We start from the raw sequence: 20,251 nt of genomic DNA, 5'->3' as shown, positions 1-20,251 counted from the left end.
TAAAAAAAAAACAGCACACTTTGCAGTCCTAGTCTGGAATTGCAAAATGCATTAAGAATTCAAATTGGGCTGTAAATCAGTGGGGGCGGGGGGAGGCTGTAATTTATGGGTTCTGGTAGTTAGCCAAAGTTTTATTGGGCTTTATTTACTTAGCAAGTTGTAGAAGCTTTTATTCTGGAAATGTAAACCAATTAACTCAATGGGCGACCAAGCTCGCTTTGTTACTTCTGTTGTAATTTGTCGTGGTAAGCAAATAGATCACACCGGGCATGCTTTGAGGATGTGTAAAAAGCTAGAATACAACCAATTAACATGAACATGCAATTACCGGTAGTTATTTCTTATGTTCTCCCAGCTAGGTAAAGGTTTGTGTGGGCTAAATGTATAATTCCGCAAGCTTTTATTTCGAAGACGTCGACACAACCACTTCCGGGTAAGAGTTAAACTCTTCCGCAGTGCGGTTGTGAGCAAAGCAATTCGAGCTAACTATGCACAAGCTTAATTTACGTGCCAGTAGAAACAGGAACGTTTTTCAATAAGACGACTTTAAAATTCGTGACAGGTTCGATACCAACACACATGAAGTCCATGGTAGCTAGGTTTGTGTGGTCAGTTTGCGGAGACTACCATGACGTTCTACGACAATTTCGCTTACATCATGGTCGCTAAGCCTTAAAGGTAAGGTAACTTAATGTTTGGAAGGCGTTAACTAACGTATTTCGCTCGTTATTAAAAGCCCCAAAACAAAAATAAATTGTTTTCAACAGAGTCCGTGGCCCCAATGTCGTCTACGACCAGCGCCGTGGAGTGGGTCGAGTCCACCGGGCAAGTTGTTATCATAGAAGGCTGCTTGCCCGCTGACAGCATCGACACAGCAGGTTGGATACATTTCTTATGTTAAATTTCACAGACTAAATGTTAATAATTGTGTCCACGTCCCATGTTAATTGCATTGAACGCAAGGGTACGCGAAATGAGAAAGAAAGACAGGAACTGAGGGTCAAGTTTTGTGATGTAAAAAATAGCTTTAATTCTGGACCCTGAAGGTATTTTAATGAAAGCATGTCACAGGGATGTTTAGACACCCGGGAACAGTTTTAGATTGTCAAAAAAAGTTGGAGTGTGTCTTTTAAACACCATAGTGTACCATAGCACTCGTCAGCGCAAGTATACAGCACACCGAGTGGCTGTGAGCAGTGTAGAACATACTTAAAGAGACACTTAGAACGTGCTATAATCTTCTACTAGTATGGTTAGATTATTGCAGCTTTTCCATTTACATTCTCTCGATTTCACCTCTCAGCGATACCACCAATCCAGAAGTTGCTGGTCAGTAATGGAGAGGCAGGAGAAGGTTTTTGTAAGGAAGAACATTTTTAAGCATCGCCGTTCTACCGCCTGTCTAAACATAGACATAAATACTTTCCGTTTCCCTTCCCCAGGCTGCGACGAATGCCTTGCGCTCTACCAAAACCAGAGCGACGCCTTCAAGACCAGCGGCCCATCTTTTATCCTCGACTTTCCCACAAGCATGGGCGTCCCCGAGAGGGCGCTCTTGACGTTGCCCTACGGCCTGACGGTGGGCCGCTCCAGTATTCCCGGCGCAGGTGTTGGGGTCATCAATCACGGGCCCGCGCTCGCACCCGGTATGCATTTCGGACCGTTTGAGGGTGAAGAGACGAGTGTGGAGAACGCCATTGAAAGTGACTTTTCCTGGGAGGTAGATGGAATACTTTTTAGCTTTATATAGATAAATGTTTACTCAAAGTGTGCCACTTTGAACCATTACACTGAAGAAATATTCTATTTATTTTGCAGATTTACAAAGGGCAAGATGCTTATGAGTACATTGATGCCTCTGCAGAATCTCTGTCAAATTGGATGAGGTATTGTTTTCATAACCTACTTAAAAACACAAATGTATAAAACTATATATATATATATATATATATATATATATATATAAGTTGTAATATAGCAAATTATCCTAATGTGTGCGTGTTTCTACTCAACTTAGTAGACCTATTATTTTTGCTCTCCGGCAGATATGTCAAACGTGCTCGCAGCAGGGATGAGAGCAATCTGCTGGCAGTGCAATACAAAGGCAGCATCCTGTACCACTGCTGCCGCAGTGTCAATGCTGGCGAAGAATTGCTGGTGTGGCCCAGCGGCAAGCTCCTCACACGTTTCAGCGATGCCTGGACGCAAATCTGGTTGAGCAAGCTTCAGACTGCAGGTGCATTTTATTTTGAATTTAACATAAAGACGTGAGAAATTGTGAAATGTTACAATTATTATATTTTTTTAATTATCGTTAACATTTTAAATGTTAATTGTAAAATAAACAAACAATTAAATGTACTCGGTTCAAAATTAAATTGAAATTACATATGAAACATAAGTATATGAATATATTTGTTGGAATTTTAAATAACCATTTATGTTTGTTAAGTTCTACATTACAATTTAAGTGTAGATTGAGTATTAATTTTTATTATTAAGAGAAATAGAACATGTTTTACATTTGCGATTATTATCATATCCCCCAAAAAATTTAAAAACTACCCACAAAAGTATTTCTGAATGTGAAATTATATCTTATAAGTACAAAAAAATAAAGGCGAACCATGTTCAAGACTGGAACTACATTTTTAATCTTTTTGAAATGAAAATCACCAGTAAACTTTCCTTATGTCTTCCTTGTTTTTTTTTTTTTTTGTTTGTTTGTTTGTTTAGCAGAGGGTATGCTGCCTGCGACGTCTCAGGTCTTTGCGTGCGTCCAGTGTCAGCTGACCTTCACCACAGAGGCCTTCCTCCAGTGCCACACCGACTGCTTCCACTCAAATCAACAGTTAAAATCCCACCCTGATGAAACCAAGCCAGAAAATCCTACCTCCGATGCCGGCATCTCTACTCCCGTCCTGACGCTGCTTCCAGACGATGCAGTCATGTTGATAGCCTGCTCCGACTGCGGTAAGACTTTCAAGCAGGCGTCGCACCTGAAGAGACACAAACTGTGTGTGCACAGGAACAGGCGCCCTTACTGCTGCACGCTGTGCCGGCGTAGCTTCAGCCAAGCGTCTGGTTTGGTTCGACACCAGATCGTTCACAGGAAGCCAGGCAGGACGAAAGAGGGAATAAATGCGGCGGAAAATGGTTGCTCCCAAGAAGAGGCTTCGAACAACACATTGGATGTAACGGCGAGCGAGCAACTGAGTGATGCAAAGGTTGCGATTGCAGATGAGGTGGGAGAGCAGGAAGGGGAGGAGCAGCCCCACGTTTGCCCCGAGTGCGGCAAAAGTGTCCGTAACAAAGCGCTCCTCAAGAAGCACAAGGCACTGGTGCATGATAAGATTCGCCCGTATGTGTGCAGCCTGTGCAAGCGGTGCTTTGGTCAGTGCAGCGACCTTACCCGCCACCTGCAGCGCCACCGCACGCGGCGCACAGGGCGCTCGAGTGCGCGCCGCGTGTCCGGGGCGCCCGGCGAGATGCCCTTTAGTTGCGGCGAGTGTTCGCTCGCCTTTTCGACTGTGGACCTCCTGCAGCTGCACGTCAGCGGCAGTCACCCGGAGGATACCCGAGAGCAGAACGACCCCGATACCGTCCCGCAACCTTCGGAGGCGGCTGTTACGAGGCTTCCCTGCGCGAGGCCACGGCGACACGCCTCCAAATCCAAAATTTCCCCCATCACCGAGATCGTCGGTCCCAATCAAACAGCAAGTGGCGAAGGCAGTGAGATGCAAGTGAAACCCAAGTTCTTCTCTTGTAACTACTGCAATGAAAGCTACGCCGACCCAGATAAGCTGCGGGCGCACGCGTGCAACCAGCAGCGCCACGTGTGCACCCTTTGCGGCAAGAACTTCGGCCAGTCCGCCCTCCTGCGCCGTCACGAGCAGACCGTTCACCAGAGCGTGCCGCCGCACCGTTGCGAACATTGCGGCAAGGTCTTCGTGGAGTCCGTGGGCCTGCAGCACCATCAGCGCGCCGACAACTGCAGGAAGTACCACTGCACCACCGAGCTTTTCTCCTGCGCCCACTGCCAGTTCTCCTTCACCGCCAAGAGCTTCCTGGCCAAGCACGTTCGCAGGCACCACCCAGCGGAGTACCTGACTAACAGCCTGACGTATCAGCCGGAGGAGGAGCAGGACGTCAAGGTGTTCACGTGCTCCCGCTGCGAGAAAGGCTACGCCAACGCCAAGGCTTTTAAAAGCCACTCGTGCTTTCAACAGGTGAAGGTGCTCTACTTCTGCACCGACTGCGGCAAGGGCTTCGGCAACCACTACACCCTGAAGCAGCACCGGCGCACGCACACGGGCGAGAAGCCCTACGGCTGCCCGCACTGCGCCAAGGGCTTCGCCCACTCAAGCCAGCTCACCGTGCACCTGCGCACGCACACGGGAGAAAAGCCCTACCTGTGCACGCACTGCGGCGAGAGCTTCCGCCAGTCGGGCGACCTGAAGCGGCACGAGCGCAAGCACACGGGCGTGCGGCCCTACAACTGCGAACAATGTTGCAAGAGCTTCAGCCGCCCGCAGAGCCTCAAGGCGCACCACATGCTGCACATGGGACAGCGCATGTTTCCTTGCGCCACGTGCGGGAAAAGCTTTTCGAGGAATTACCACCTGCGCAGGCATCACCGGAAAATGCACACCTAACACAAGACATTTATTTTGACTACGTTCAGCCAGCCGTGGTTTGGATCTGCTTTTGTTTTGATAGTTGTTAAAAATTCAGGTCAATGCATATTCGGAATTGGCAGCATGTTGACCACAGCCACCAATGGCGCTCTTGAGTCTGTCTCCAACGAGTTTGCTGTGAAGTATGCGGTAAGGGGTCATCAGATCTGCTGCGGCATCCAGGTATCCAGTTTCACTTAATTGGTCTGAAAATTATTTAATTGCTGCAAGTAATGTTTCTTTCATCTATCTGTACTAGTAGTGTATAGTGACAATTGGAAAAATGATGCTCTTCCGCTAGATTCGCGTGTACATAATTCATCCGGTTTACGTGCAATGTCACGTGACCTTGCCGGCTGTTCAGACAAAAGCTTAATAAATATATCTTTGATTTCTACAGATACTGTATGATATTTATGTTTAAACACAAACAAAATCTAAACATCGTATCTATGGTAATCGTTGGTAGCAGGCATATTAGTTGAAGACATAAATCCAAGTTCAAATAGGTGCTTTGTGCAGGTCTCTCGTTTTGGGGCTCTGCCCGTTCCCTTCGCCGGACGGGAAGCACTTTGTCTTGTTTTGTCAAATGCTTACATTGGCTCTGCATAACCTCGATTTTTGTGACATTTTTGTTTGGTAGTGTGCCGTGAGATCTTTTTCTGCTGAAAATCTGTGCCTTTGGCTCAACAAAGTCCAAGGAAAAACCACCACCCACACCAAATTTTGTATTAAAAAAAAATAAAATCTCAGCGGCCACCACCAATTATTTCCCTTCTGCATTCTAGTAGAATTGCATTTCATTCTGCCTGTCGCAGCTAGGTGAGCTACATCCGCGCAGACCTCCGCCATCAGGAAATATTGTTCTGTTCAATACATGCTGCTGCACTCGTTTACATTTGAAAAATACAAGAAAAATAATTTTCTTGGATCAACCAAATGGCCACCCCGAGTGCGTAGTTTTTTTTAAAAGTTGAATTAAAAAACAAGCACTTTGTCCACCACTATTGACCATTTAATCCACAAAACACACAATGCCAAGCATGTGCACTGTACAAGCCTTATTATTATTATTATTATTAGGAAAAAATACTCACAACCGTGCCTGTTTTTCTTCATTTTTGTCATCTGGATATATTACTTTTTTTTTGTTTTGGTTTTACATAACACACCATTTTCGCTCACATGTCTGTTATAAATACGAAGTTAAAATAGAAGCTGAGCTCTACAAAGATGGTGGTGGCTGCGCGACACATGCGTGCGCCGTTCAATTCGTTGTGTGTCTGTATGTGTGCGTGTGTTTTCTTTCTTTTCCTCGTTGTGTTGCAGCTGCTGGTTCCAGACTGTTAAATGTCCTCTGCTGGCACTGGCATCTCCGGTTAGTAGTCATGAATGAACGGAGTCTTACAAGTGTAAAAAGAAGAATAATAAAATAAAATGCACACAACACTTTTAGGCAGCAGGTGGTTGCCACAGTAACAATCAGTCCGGTTTCTGATCCCCTGGCAAAGCACCTCAGTTGTCAATATCACATCAAATTTACATTAACCCTCCTCTATTTTAGAGTTTACATGTGTTAAATGTTTTGACACGTATTAAAAACTCTTGTTGTTAACCCACACCCATACAGTAGTCACGTCTGTACACGCTGGAAAAAGTCACCAAACTAGAAAAAGGAAGTTGTTTTTGTTTGGCAATTGAAAGGGGGGTGGGGGGGGGGCGACAGCGTGACATGTCACAAAAATACCAGATTCGGGGATTAAATACTCTCCAGGTGTGAAAGATGTGTTCAGCATGGAGAGACGAAAGATACCCTGCTGCTCCTTGTTGTGCTCTCCTCGCTCATTCCCAAAGGGCTTCTTATAAAGGTTCCGATTTCAGCTCTTCCACGCGGCACTCCAGGTCAGCCACCTGCAACCGAACATAGAAGAATGCCATCAATTGGTCACGTGCATGCCCAAACAACAAGTGGGGAAATCCCTTGACCAAGCGTGCCGTGCAATTATTTTACTGTTTGGATTATTTCTAGTTATTCTGTATTTCTGTTCTGGGAATTGGAATTGCCATTGCATTTTTGTTCAGATCACGTGTATTATTGGTAGTAGTGTCTGTTTGGTGTAATTGCCCTTTGAAATCCCCTTTCCAGACCACTAGAGGGCGCAACAGTCCATCCATCCAGTATTACTTTCAGATGACCTCGTTTATTACATTTTTAGAGCATCCGTGATGTAAAGTACAAGTGTCGTGTGTTGTAATTATTAGTCAATCATTCAACAATTAAAAAAAAAAACAGAACCTCATGAGTGCCAATTTAGGACATTCTGACAGATTTTTTTAAGGACTACAGAATTTTGCGTTGTCGAAACGCAAACTACCAAGTATTTTAGTTGATATACAAGCAGACCATGATGCTCGACGTGCACTTTTATCCTAACCCACAGCCAATTGGATTACATTTTCTCTTTGTGTTATCTTGCTGACGAACCTGTTCCTGCAGCTGACCCGACTCCTCCTTGAGGAGCGATGCCTCGGCTCCGACTTGTGCGCATCGCTGCGTCTCCTTCTTCAGGTATTCAATTTCCCTGGAGAACGACCCGAGGATGCATCAGCGTTTACAAAGAAAGAGTAGAGTGATACAAATCGGTCTTACTTTTGCTGGTATTCCTTGATGAGCCGCTTGGCCTTGCTGTACTTGCGCTCCAGCGCCTGATACTGCGCCTGCGTCTCCTTCAGGTGCTCGTCCACAGCCTGGCACAAGCTTTGCGCCTCCATCCAGTATCCCTCCAGCTTCTCCATGCGCTCCTTGTTCTCCTGCAGGGTCTGCTCCAGCTGCGCCTTATCCATGCGCCAGCGTTGCTTATCCTGCTCGGCGTGGTGCAGCTGTGAGGACAAAAAATAAAATAAAAAATTCCTCATGAAGAAAAGAAAAACAAGCATGGGAGAGGAACTGAGATGTGTCTGCGGGTGAATCCAGCGTACCTTCCTCTTCAGCTGCTGGATCTCTGCCTGAGTCACGGCATGCTTAATTTGGAGCTGAATGGGAGAACATCAAGTAAGGGCATATACGCTCTCAGCCATTTGAACCGTGTTATGTTGAATACCGTTGTGCAAAGTGGCAGTTTATATGAATAATTAGCCCCTCATTAATTCTATGACCCGTGTGTTTGCGTGAGATGGAGCATGCTGTTTTTTTAGGGGCGACAGGATTATTTCTAGTCCTGTTTTTTGTGAAAAGTGGCAGCTATCATAAATTGGTTTGATGACTTATTGTGTTAATTATGCGTGTTGTGGACTTTTTGGGACGGAATTCTATTGTGCATGGTAGCACTTTTCATGAATAATTGGCAAGTCGAGAATCAGCCGCATTCACACTCTGTGTACGCACCTCTTTGTACTTATGGGCCAGTTTTTCGGGGTCCGTCTCCAGCGGCGACAGGTCCTCGTTCTCCGCCAAGTCAAACACTTCAATGGCGCCCGTGTACTGCGGACTGACGTCTTCGTCCTCGTCCTCTTCTTCATCTGTGGCATATTCGCCGCCCTGCAGAGAAGAGAGCGGTGAGAACCTCTATGCACATCAAAATGCACTCTTTTCTTAGGTACACTTCATGATCCAAAAAAAAATCTATATATCAATTATACACTGATTTATGGGTTTTTTTATACTAATTGAACTTTTACGACAAGTTACTATTGTGTACTGAAGGAAAGCTCATGAAAAATACTAACATTTTCTGTGAAATTTGGGTTGGCCCAGCTGACTCTTGGGCAAAAGGTGGATTGCTCAGCAGTCAATCGCAGGACCAGAGATACGTCATTTGTTGTAAAATAACTAATAGTTTTTGAAACGATACAGTGAAAATAATTGAATGTAAATAATCCCTGTTTTCATTTGTTCAAAACGAACACGAAAAACAGGTGCAATACAGTAGATAGCCAATAGAGGGTGCAAAAGCACCATTTCCATTCTACTTCATTGGCTCACTATATCTTCCACCCTTTTTTGATGCTTTTCAAGAACCACCCTCTCTCGATGAATGGAGTCACTTCCTGTGATTGTCGCCAATGGAAAAGGTCGTTTCCGCGCACGTGCAGCACCGAAGCAACCGTTTGAGAGCTACAACGCGAATCCAAGAACCCATTTTGCAGTCATCATGTTTCCATGGCGATGACAAGTGAGGTACATCCGCAGAAGGCTCTTTTCCAACCGTTTGGTGGGCTTGTTTTGCCAAATGAGATGCTTAAAGTATGACCAGCACAATAATAAACACCAGGTACAATTTTTTGTTTTGCTGGATGACTTTCATTCGGTTGTGAAGGTGTGCCGAATGTTTTGACTGCTGCGGCCTTAAAAATACACACAAATGCATCTATTCTGAAAGTGGAAGTAATTCTGGATAAAATATTGATGAGGCAACCCAGCTGAGAAGGCAGGCAGAATTCTGAGTCAGTGGGGGAGGGAAGGCGGGGGGCTGAGAAATATGGATTACTCAGCGTTTCCCCAGCACAGCACGACCGCAACCCTGCCACACATTCCACAATAACAAGCCGTGCACTTTTATTCCACCCCCCGCCCCCAAAAATGGACAGACCTCATGCTCTTCCATGTACTGGTTGTAGCGCTGTTCCAGCATCTCGCGTTGCCAGCGTTCCTGCTCCAGCGTCTGCTGGATGAGCTGCGCCACCTCGCTCTGCTCACCTGGCTTCTCACGCCCGATGAAGAACCTGCACAGTACAATAGTTAGGTCAATAATAATAACAGTCGAAGCTAAAATTGCGTTACAATCGGGAAGGATCTGACAAACATATATCCTGACACTGAGAAAAAATACGCTCGCAGCTTTCTTCAGGCCGAGACTCATCAAATATGTCAAATCTTGATAAAACAAGAAGCTGTAGCGTCCATTGACGAGTAAGGAGATTGGTTCAATTCTCCTGTCCCATTAAGATCCGCTTCAACTCCAAGCGCCTTGTAAATTTAATGTTAAATGTTCTGTCAAGCGCTTTGTTACAGCTTGCAGCTCTAAGTCCAACTGAACTGAATTTTCAAAGATTTGAGTGTGGGGGTTTTACGGCAAGTCATCACACTTCGCCGCCATGCTTCTGGGAAATGATGAAAACTTTTTTTTTCACAATGTAAGTCACTCATACGTCGAGTCTATGTGGTTTAAATTTGGTAGCATTCCCACAAAACCTGTAGGATGAATTTGTCTTTGAAAAATAGCTGGTAGTAAATTGCCACGTAACCCTAAAATGGCGACTGCAAAGCAAAATGACATACTTCCTGCGTCTTTTTTTTTTTTTCATGGGGGGGCGCTCATGATTTTCAAAACATTTCAAGAGGGGGGCGCTAGGTTTTGAAGGGGTAAAGCTCTCAATATGTCAACTTATTTGGCCTAAGAAAAACAACAAAGATGAAAACAAACAACAAATTATTTATCCCCTTGCTCTTTCAACTCAGTCCATTACAGCCACTAGAAAGCAAACAAAAACTCTTTAATTAAAGAGCAGCGTGAAGACAGCGTGAATCATGAAGCCTTTCAATTTTCGAGTAATTAAATGTGCAAACCTCCTGATGTCTTTCAGCTTGAGCATGTGTGTGTGTGTTTTTTTGAAATGATCATCCATAATGCATGAGCTCCCTGTGACAGCCTTTGATCTTCCCATATCACAGCGAGAGCATCTGAACTCCATTATGACGCATCGCCATTATCTCAAAAGAGCCGCTAACGTGACGCCGTGTGATGCATTTAAGGCCACGAGATGAAGTTTAAATGCAAAAAAAAAGAAACTGGCACATTGTAGCAAGCATTTTTACTGACTGTCTGCATCCCGTTACTAAATAACTACTACTTGTTTCTTTAAAAAAATATTTGAAGGTGTCATTTGTCATCTTACTTGACAGTTCCCGACGTGTTCCTTAGCACAGAGGCGGCAAAATTCTGGGTGACCCCCACCAAACTCGTCCCATCCACCTCCACGATCAGATCGTTGACCTGGATCCTGCACGCAGCACCACAACGAGTGATGTCACCACCTACAAGCACTTCCTGTAGGTATACTATTGCCCCATAGATTGTACAAAGCATCGCTAAGGACGCATTCGAAAGTAGCGTCATTTGATTCTTTGATGAGGTGGCACGAGAACTCCGCACCTGCCGTCGCGATGCGCCGCTCCCCCCTCGGTCACGGTTTTGACGAAGATGCCAAGCTTTTCCAGGCCCATGTCGGCCCCAGCGCCCATCCCGATGATGCTGATGCCCAGGCCGTCCTCGTCTGGGAGTCAAGACAAGCCGACTTTGTTTCAAGGTGTGATGCTAAGTGACTTAAAATTCACGTCAGATCTGAGTCAAATCAGTCTAGATTATTTTGAGGGATTTCTTTTTTTTTTTTTTTTTTTACTCACACTAAAACCAACCATACATACATATATTATTACTATGATACCTGGTAGCAATTTGTAATCTTGCACAAATAGAATTAAATAACGATTTATGAGACGAAAGTTGTATTTTAAGGCAAATAGGCCTAATGAGATTACATTTTTTACATTTAAAATAAAAAGGAATAAAAGCAGCAATCCTGCAAGAAATATGCTTGGAGAGAAATAATGAAAATTTTACGACTAGTAATATATTTTTGCTAAAGATAAAAGGCTTCCATCAGTCTTGTTGTTTTTGAGTGAAACTTCAAAGGATGGAAGGATTATCAGCATTTTATGGGAGAAAATTAAACAATTTTATGAGCATAGTTCTATATTTTTGACAGTCTTAATCGTACGACTATTGTCATATTTTTGAAAGAAGGAAAAAAAGGTGCGATACCTGTAATACATGAAGTTAAATATTAAAAACACAGCAAAAAAAAAATTGTGATCAAGTAGCCCTTTTGGAAAGAGTCAGTGTAATCCTATGAGATTAGTTGTACAGATATTAAAAAAAAGACACTCATTTAAAAAAAAATTCTCACTGTTGAGAAAATAAATTTCGGCAAAAATAGTTTAAAAAAATATTAATAGTACATGAAAAAAAATAAAAATAATGAAAACTATTTTACTTTTTATCTTGAAAAAAGGCTTTACTGTTGGTGGGGAGAAGGAAGAGATGAACCAAAAGCTTTTCAGTCACACATAGCAAGCGTATGTATATATATATATATATATATATATATATACTGTATATATATATATAAAATGCTGAACCATGTTTGCACTTATAAATATAGTCTCTTATAAATATATGTATAGCTCTTCATATTAAAGTGTGTTGGGGGTCAGGCTCCTTGAGGAAGTGCGCAGGTTAAGGCTTGGCTGCACGAGGAGGCCACAATATTGGGAACGGCTCGCGGCGCGGTGAAATGTGTCTCGCATTGGCGCTGACGGCTCACCTTTCTCCAGCTCCACGGGGAACAGATCCAGCCGCTCCACCCTCTTCTCCAGCTCATACTCGGCGGATGCCGCCATCGGGTCCACGTCTTCGTTGCGCCTGTCGTAGTCCTCGTTGGGGTAGGTGGCGAACACCTGCACCACACACAAACATGCTGCACTTTCGATTCAATTTAGATCGCTCGAGCTTGAATCACGAACCCCTCTCAGGTTGCATGTCAAGCTTTTTACCCCTAACTGATGTTCTGTTTAAATGGTATCAACCCAGGATACGGGAGAGGGAGGAGGTTTAAAGGTACAAGGTTCAAACGAGTGGTAGGGGCTGGGGATTCATCCAAATCTGTGACTCATTCTAGTTTATTTGTCAGGGTAATTTATTTTTTCTTCTTTTCTCCTTCCTTACTTCAAAATGTGTCTTCTCTGATGTGCGCTGCTTACACTCTAACAACATCCTTGCAAAAGAGAGGCGCAAGTTTACAAAAGCACACTTGATTTGGTTGTTGTATTTAGGGAGTTTTTCTGGCCGCTCTCTATTATTATTATTTTTATTTTTTTTAATGCGAGAAGCTACCGTTAGTTGAATTCCTAAAACAGACAAAAGTGGCGTCATTTTGACATAGGTTTGACAAAAAAAAAGGCACACGGCGGAAGGCAATCGCAGTTTATCGCACATTTGATGCATATTTAGATTCTGTTAATGTGTGGAAAAAGTAAACAAGCGATGCAAGAAAGGTCAAATACTTCACACCCTTGCCAAGTGAATATATTGGTCAGGTGAGGTCTAAAGCTGCTTCAAAAACACACAGAGGAGGCGACGACTTCTTTTTAACAGTGTGGTCGTTTACGTAAACACCTCCAGCATACTAATGGAGGCCTCCTGCAGCTGCTCACACACACACACATTGGAGGTGATTATGCATGCAGCACTTCGCATGGTCGAGTCACACCGACTCAAGCGCTCGCGATTGGAGGGAATCTCGTTTTTTTTTCCCCCCTCAACAAACATTTTCTTCTTCTCACTCCGGAGATATTTTCACACTTTAGTGTTCACTTTGTTTGCGCATCTCCCTCTCATGTTTTGAAGTCGCGTCCATCTGCGTTGCATAGCTTTTCTTCTTCTCCATAGCAACGCTTGCAAACTCGTCAGATTTGACAGCAGCCCCCACCCATCCGTGGCCCTCTCCTTTCGGAGATTTACAGTATGATTGCATTTGCATGCATCGCTGAACACTCAACAAGGCTTTGCTTCTTCATTTAAATCTCCCCTTAACCCCAAGAAAAGCCTCTGAGGGGGCTCGGCGAGGTGTGCATTTCTCAATACTTCCTACGGTGCCCGAAATCGACACTTGATGTGTGCAGAAACACGTGTGGCATGATGTAGATGAGAAATGATATAAATGATGAAAAAATATATATAATCCAGGACTGCCAAGAAAACTACAATGAAAATCTCAGACATCAATCTATCCATCATGGCCTCAATAGAAATCACATGTGAGTAGGAGCCTACAGTATCTCCAATGACTCAAAGAGGCGGGGGAAAACAGTAAATCGAATTGTCACTATACTCCTGATAAACGTGTATGGAAGAGAACCTTGTCAGCAACCAAAAAATTCAAGTTTAAAAAAAACAAAATAAATCCGCTAATTTAGTGGCCGCACATGTGCGACTGGGTGAAAAATTGACTTGCATTGTCTCACATTTTAGGAGCAAAACGCCACCATTTAGGGTCAGTCTATAATATTTAATTGACTAAACATTTTGGCCCAAGTGAAGCCACAATGGATAGACATGCACTGAGATTTTTGATTTAGGTTACCTTTGTATTTAGCGGGATTAGACGCATGTGGATTACCCACGCACACACACTATACATCAATAACATTCATCCACTCAGTGACCTTGTGGCTGGAGGCGGCCTGATTCAAGATGATACTTGTGCGCTAATGGTTTTGCACGGTGGCGTTCTATGCATCTGACATACATCGTCACACTTTCACCTCAGCCTGCAGACATGTTGTTGTGCGTCGAAGACAAACAGTGGGATTAGAGGCGGGCGGATGCTGCTGGTAAAGGGCGGGGGATGCGTGTGCCAAAGAAGGGCGCCGTTCCAGTTGTGACAGATAGTAGGTCAAAGGAGCCAACAGATGGCCAGGAAACTCCCTCCAACCACCCCCGCCCCCTCCCTCTGCGGCATGGGATGTCCTAGAAATGAAGCTAGCCACAGACGCCAACCAGCTGAGTGTGTGTATGTGTCACTGAGGACCATTAATGGCATGCAAACGACAACCAACAATTGAATTTATATGACAAAGGGGCGCCGAAATGGGTCTGAAGGCCTCCAACCCCCGCTCGTCGTAACATCAACTCATGCATCGTCGCTACCATGGTACACTGACCCCTTTGAGCTACTTACTGTGGTTAGTAGTAAGCTTTTTTTCTAGTTGACCAATGACATCAGAAAATCCAGGCGACGGGACACCTTGAACCGGTTGCCAGCCAATCGCAAATGGAGGCGCAACACATGTAGACAAATAATATAGCAGCATAGACTGACATGTTGTTTTCATCCGCTCTTCCGGAGGACTGTTTTGATGTATTACATTCATGTATATCTGTCTGCCTGTATTATATTGGCCCTCACCCTCTTCTGAATGTTATTTATTTTTGGGGGGTTGAGCTTTAGACTCTGGAATTCTGTAGCCATCAACTCATGACCAGCCAACTGCTTAAAAAAAGTTTTTACAAAAAAAAAAAAAAAAGAGACTTTTGACCGACTTTGTCAGATTGCGTGTTGACTTGATTCTTCAACGTCCTAATCTGATCATTTTCTCATATTATTTGAGTGAGTGTGCTAGTGAAACTGGGGAGTCACTTCCTCTACAACCCTCTCTGCCCACAGAAATTGATGCGCTCGCTTCCTTGTAGACTCACCAAATAACGTCTATATTTGGATCGAGCCAACCGGTGCTTAGCATCAGAAATAGATGCAACTTGCTCTCTGATCGCTCCGTCATTGTCAAACTCTGACAGGTGAATTTGCCGTGGTTTTTCGTTGCACTCGTCTGGAAGAAGTTAATCACTTCACAATCCAAGCATGTCGGTCGTCGTGGCCAAAGCAGTCTAGAATCTGGGTTTAATTCACAACCCAGATGTAGAACAGGCAGATAAAATAATGGTCAACTGCACGGCATCCGTGTTCATCTGCTTTGGCAGGCCAGTCGCTGTTCAGCGGGCGTTTGGCGGCTTATAGCGATGACCTCGTGAGTGGGATGTGGCAGCAGAATAACAAGGTCACCCACAGAGGCCGGAATTATGCTGCCATCCTGATGGCGTGGGACTCAGACGACGGCTAATATGTATTTTAGCCTTTTTTAACGCCGAGCTTAAGTATTTGTTTAACTTGACAACAGAGGGAAAACAAACCCAAAAAAAATCATCTAAATAAATCCATCCATCCATTTTCCGAACCGCTTGATCCTCACTAGGGTCGCGGGGGGTGCTGGAGCCTATCCCAGCTGTCTTCGGGCAGTAGGCGGGGGACACCCTGAATCGGTTGCCAGCCAATCGCAGGGCACACAGAGACGAACAACCATCCACGCTCACACTCACACCTAGGGACAATTTAGAGCGTTCAATCAGCCTGCTATGCATGTTTTTGGAATGTGGGAGGAAACCGGAGTACCCGGAGAAAACCCACACAGGCCCGGGGAGAACATGCAAACTCCACACAGGGAGGCCGGAGCTGGAATTGAACCCGGTACCTCTGCGCTGTGAAGTCGACGCGCTAACCACTGGACTACCGGGCCGCCTATCTACATAAATAAATAACTGATTTCGCAGGAGCTAATATCAACCGATTAAATAGGCCAGGCTCTAATTTTGACCTTGACATCTGGACTTCAAAGTCATCCATAGTTCTCTGAGGTTGCCTTGCCTCAACTGTTCAACATTAGGAGAGAAAAGACTATAGCAGTAGAAGCGGCATTTATCAGCCCGTGTGTTTCACACGGAACCCAACGAAGTGGGATCTTGCCTTGTCGAGTTTGTCACAATCAAATCAACAACGGTGCACCCGAGCCCTGATGATTTTGCACTTTGCCGTCCCGACTTCCTACTTTACAATACATCACGGTTGACATTTTTATTGCACTCAATTGGTACTCATGCGTGACACGCCCTTGACTGCCCTGGCATCCTGTACATAATCCAGTGGTTCTGCAGATTAGCAATAACAACCATCGTTTTGCCAACGTTGTCATGTGGACGTTAAACATGACAAAATTGCTAATGGTCAAGCGGGGTCAGCATATCCCAAGTAGCCCCTTTGACACAGTTTCAGTACATTTGGTGTGTCGTGGATGGAGCAATCGAATTGTCATTTCACACTAAACCCACTGAGATGCGACGTTTTAACGCGCAGGCGTTTGCATAGCTAACAGCTTCCCGCTAGCGCAACTTCACAGCTTTGACAATCGGTGTGAAAGGGCCGAACAAGTAATATCTGAATGTTGACCACAACGTTTACAGAGCGCGTTTCTTTTATGTTTGAAATATTCCAACACATTTGATCTCCGTCCCGTCATCATCATTCGAAACGCACTCGTTTCTTTTGGCTGAGCAACACTGAACAGGTGGCATGTCTTCTTTTTTTTTTTTTTTTGTATTAGTGCTGGTAGGTGCGGCAGCAGAGGCAAGAGGTAACAGGTCCTTTGAGGTCGAGGACTTTTCACATAGATAAACAGCAAGGTCGCCCCTCTCTTTTCTTTCAGTCCCGCAGTGATGCGTCGGCGGAATGTGTGCGTGTGTGTGTGTGTGTGTGTGTGTGTGTGTGTGTGTGTGTGAGAGCCCACTCATTCAAGTGTCTGCCATCAGCCAATTTATGTAACAACTCTTTTTTTTTTTTTTTTTTTTTGGTTGTTGTTGTTTTTTTTTAGTTTGGCTTAGTGTGGTAGGCAGCACGTCAGGTCTCGCAGTGCAAGAAGCGCACGGTTTGATTCCGGAATCCAGGCCTTCCTGTGTGGAGTTGGCACGTTCTCAAAATGATCTTTGTTCATGCTAACCTGCAGAAACGTAACATGCATGCCATCCATTCGCGGAACCGCTTATCCTCACTAGGTTCTGGAGCCTATAAAATTCAAAGGTAAAGAATGCGACTTATTATTAAGAAGGAAGGTGCTCGAACAAAAGGCTAATACTGATCACAATCAAACGCAGTGGTCCGACCTTGATATTTTGATCGTAACATACACGCTTAAGTTCTAGGCTCTAAAAGCTTGTTGAGTATGTAACCATTTATCCAAAACGATACCTTTTTCTGATCAGTTTTCAATTAATTGATTGTTTATAACAACGATCGGCCATAAAAATGGCATACATAATAGTAAGAATTAGGAAAAAAAAACTAGAATATACTTTAACGTAATGTTATATTTGTTTTTGTTTTTTGCGCAATGGCATGGCTTCGGTGGTCAAGACAGTGCCAGGCCAAATCCACCACAAAACAGTATCATCATCCAGCGAGGAGTCCACATTAAGCCAAAGCAAACGAGCTGAACTAGACGTTAGTGGCGGAGTTTCTATTTTTATAAACTGCAGCAACAAACGGCAGACTGATGACAGCGAACAAGCAAAAAGAATAAGCACACAGAGACGGCGAGCAAGAGAATTGAGTATGAACCTGAACACACGACCACCTTCCCACCTCATAATTTTATTTTTCCCCCCCCCCTCTCCAACTCATACGCGACTAACTGCCATCACAGCAAAAAGCCCCAATTGTGGCTGCTGACGACAGGAAGTGGGCGCTAAAAATGGGTATTTCCTGTTTGGCAAGCGACAGAGAAGTGACTTTGCAACGCTAACGCGGACACGTGACATTTGAGTGGCCTAATGGCCTCCCCCCTTTGTTCCCCTCTACCCCAACCCCTTGACCCTGATGCTCCTTGACAGGCTTACACCCCCCGCACACACTACATCAATCTCCATTACAAAAGGTCTCTGTGAGGTACAGCGTGAAGAAAGAGAAGCGCTTCCCATCATCAAAAGACATTGCGGGGTCAACACTGACTTGTCGATCATCTGTAGTGGCTCCCTGCTAATAATGTGTACACATGCACAATGGCAATAAAAACATGCAAAGTGTCAACAGTGTAAGCCGTTTACTACAGTATACTATATTAGTAAAATAGTCTTTATCTCTAGATATATGCCCTGCCGACTAACTTTTGACAAGATCGCGTCACAATACACCATCGCTTGAACCACAGCTGCGCAGCTAAGACCACCTTCTCCATCATGGAATGGACGGTTGCACGAGCAGAGCTCACCTCCGCTTGCTTCTTTCTTGCATTCGCCTGACGATCCCTGCAGCCCTTTTAACGCCTTGCATGGCGCTACGCCGGGTAGATTGGGTGATATCACGTGTGACGTCCACCATACGAACCCCAAGGTCACAGCAAGATAACGGCCGAGCTCAAGTCGCCTATCTAATCATATAAGAGTCCTAATCTTACAATCCCCGCTGTGTGAGTGACCTTTAGGGTCACTCAACTAAAACTCGAGCTTTTGAAAAAAAAAAGATATGTTTCTCCCTCTGTTCAGTTAAGACCGTGAGGTTAGACTTTGTGAGATGGGCCAGGTAGCCCCCCCCCCCCCCAAACCCTTCCCACTAAGCCCAGATGAGAGTAGGGACCATGTTGGACAGATCAGACCTTCTTCTGCTGATGAGCTGATCATCGTGGTGAAGCAGGGAAACACCTCATAATCATCTCGCGGGCCGGATTAAACTCCTTTGCGGGCCGGATCCGGCCCGCGGACCGTACGTTTGCCACCCCTGATCTAAGACATGCAAAACCCTTGAGGACCTTGAGACCAATGACTTATACGGTTCTGCCAATGAAGAGCAAATGCCATCATTGACTCACCTTGATGGGCTCGGCACTGAAGCGGATTTTCCTTGACGGGGGCGGTTCCTCCTCGATGGGGAGCCCAGCAATCTCGACACAACTGGACTCGGCCTCGTAGCGGTCATCGTCCTCCTCCTCCTCCTGGCTATCTCCGTCGTCTCTCAGCGTCCGGCCGTCTTCACCCGCCGCCTTCAGCCCCGTAGACGTGGCATCTCCGTTCTCGAAGTGCGCCACCATGCTGGACTCCTCAAGATGCTCGGCCTTGGCCTCCACGCCAGCATCGGACACGGTCTTCGTTCTGTGTTGCTCCGCCTCTGGCTTTTGACCCCCGTTTATGGTCTCGGTCGGACCGGCCCCCCTGCGGAGGCTCCTCGCAGGCCCCTCTTGGTCCTGCTGACCGGCAAAGTCATCCCCCTGATTGCTGGACGCCAAGGCGCTTGCCCTTTTGGTGATTATTTTGGAGTTCAACACGCCAACCTTGGTGCTGACCCCTCTGGAGGGGAGCGGCGGCGTAGATGAGAGCCGGTTCAGGTTATTCCGAAGCTCGGCTGCCCGTTCAAAGACAGCACTTAGCTGGCTGACGGTGGGGGACACGGCCTCGCTAGCATCCAGGCTGTCCAGGGACTCTGTGCTGCCGTTGAAGCGGGCCATCATGTCTAGCCTACCCTCCTGCAGGCCCGGGGTCTTGTCTGCTTTGAGCAGAACCCTGGTGGTGGCCAGCTTCTCTTGCTGCTGTTGCTGCAGCTGCTGCTGCTGCTGCTCGAAAATGCGGCGTGTCTCTTGCAGCTTGGAGTAGCTGGGCGACGAAGCTCGCTGGTGGCCATTCTCGGGCTTGGTGTCAAACTTGCTGACGCGTTCAGACACTGTAGAGCCGAGCTTGAGCAGCGCACTATGGTCCACGTTCTCGTTCAGGCTCCCGGCCCTGGGGAGGGAGAGGCGCACAGCTTTGTCCCCTCCCTTAGCACCCTCCTCGGTCTCTGTGTCGGCCGTGGTGGTCTGCAGCTGCTGGAACATGTTCTTGATGCGGTGAACGTTGGAGCCGTACCGACGACCCCGCGGGCCGTCCTGCACGTCGCCATTGATTGCGTTGTCGGCGACGGGTTTGAGGGCCTGCATCCCCGCCTCATATGCGCTCCTGTGCGGGGATGGGCTCCTGAGGGTGGAGCCGGCGCTCTTGGGGGTGGGTTCCGTCTTCATCATGGTGGCTCGCTCAGGCGTCGCGACCGATGCTCTGCGACGGCATGTCTTCCCTCGCCCCCACTGGCAAAGCTGTCTTATCCACCGG

At 45.8% G+C, this 20,251-nt stretch overlaps 2 protein-coding genes across 3 annotated transcripts; one reads left to right on the top strand and one right to left on the bottom strand.

The window, feature by feature from the left end:
• The first annotated feature begins 448 nt into the window (after window positions 1-448).
• On the top strand, window positions 449-5,077 carry LOC147189638 (histone-lysine N-methyltransferase PRDM9-like). Of its 2 annotated transcripts, none has more exons than XM_086138612.1 (7): window positions 449-678; window positions 768-878; window positions 1,304-1,360; window positions 1,443-1,720; window positions 1,819-1,886; window positions 2,046-2,236; window positions 2,740-5,077. In XM_086138612.1, exons 2-7 carry the CDS (start codon window positions 782-784, stop codon window positions 4,653-4,655), a joined length of 2,607 nt encoding a protein of 868 aa, XP_085994738.1. In that variant the 5' UTR covers window positions 449-678; window positions 768-781; the 3' UTR covers window positions 4,656-5,077. The 2 variants fall into 2 exon arrangements, with proteins under 2 accessions (XP_085994738.1, XP_085994737.1); XM_086138611.1 differs by having other exon boundaries at window positions 2,737-5,077.
• Window positions 5,078-5,678: 601 nt separating this feature from the next.
• LOC147189637 (neurabin-2-like) lies at window positions 5,679-20,170 on the bottom strand. Its single transcript, XM_086138613.1, has 10 exons — window positions 18,985-20,170; window positions 12,060-12,192; window positions 10,829-10,949; window positions 10,572-10,676; window positions 9,266-9,398; window positions 8,062-8,214; window positions 7,656-7,709; window positions 7,327-7,556; window positions 7,162-7,258; window positions 5,679-6,587 (listed from the first exon to the last, which is right to left on the bottom strand). Exons 1-10 carry the CDS (start codon window positions 20,164-20,166, stop codon window positions 6,537-6,539), a joined length of 2,259 nt encoding a protein of 752 aa, XP_085994739.1. The 5' UTR covers window positions 20,167-20,170; the 3' UTR covers window positions 5,679-6,536.
• Between the last annotated feature and the right edge of the window lie 81 nt (window positions 20,171-20,251).

The sequence above is a fragment of the Hippocampus guttulatus genome, chromosome 19 (assembly GCF_054856545.1).
Source record: "Hippocampus guttulatus isolate MCC_2025c chromosome 19, RoL_Hgut_1.0, whole genome shotgun sequence".
In the NCBI taxonomy this organism is placed as follows: Eukaryota; Metazoa; Chordata; class Actinopteri; order Syngnathiformes; family Syngnathidae; genus Hippocampus; species Hippocampus guttulatus.
Note: the sequence above shows the minus strand (reverse complement) of the source record. Positions and strands in the feature narration are given on the sequence as shown.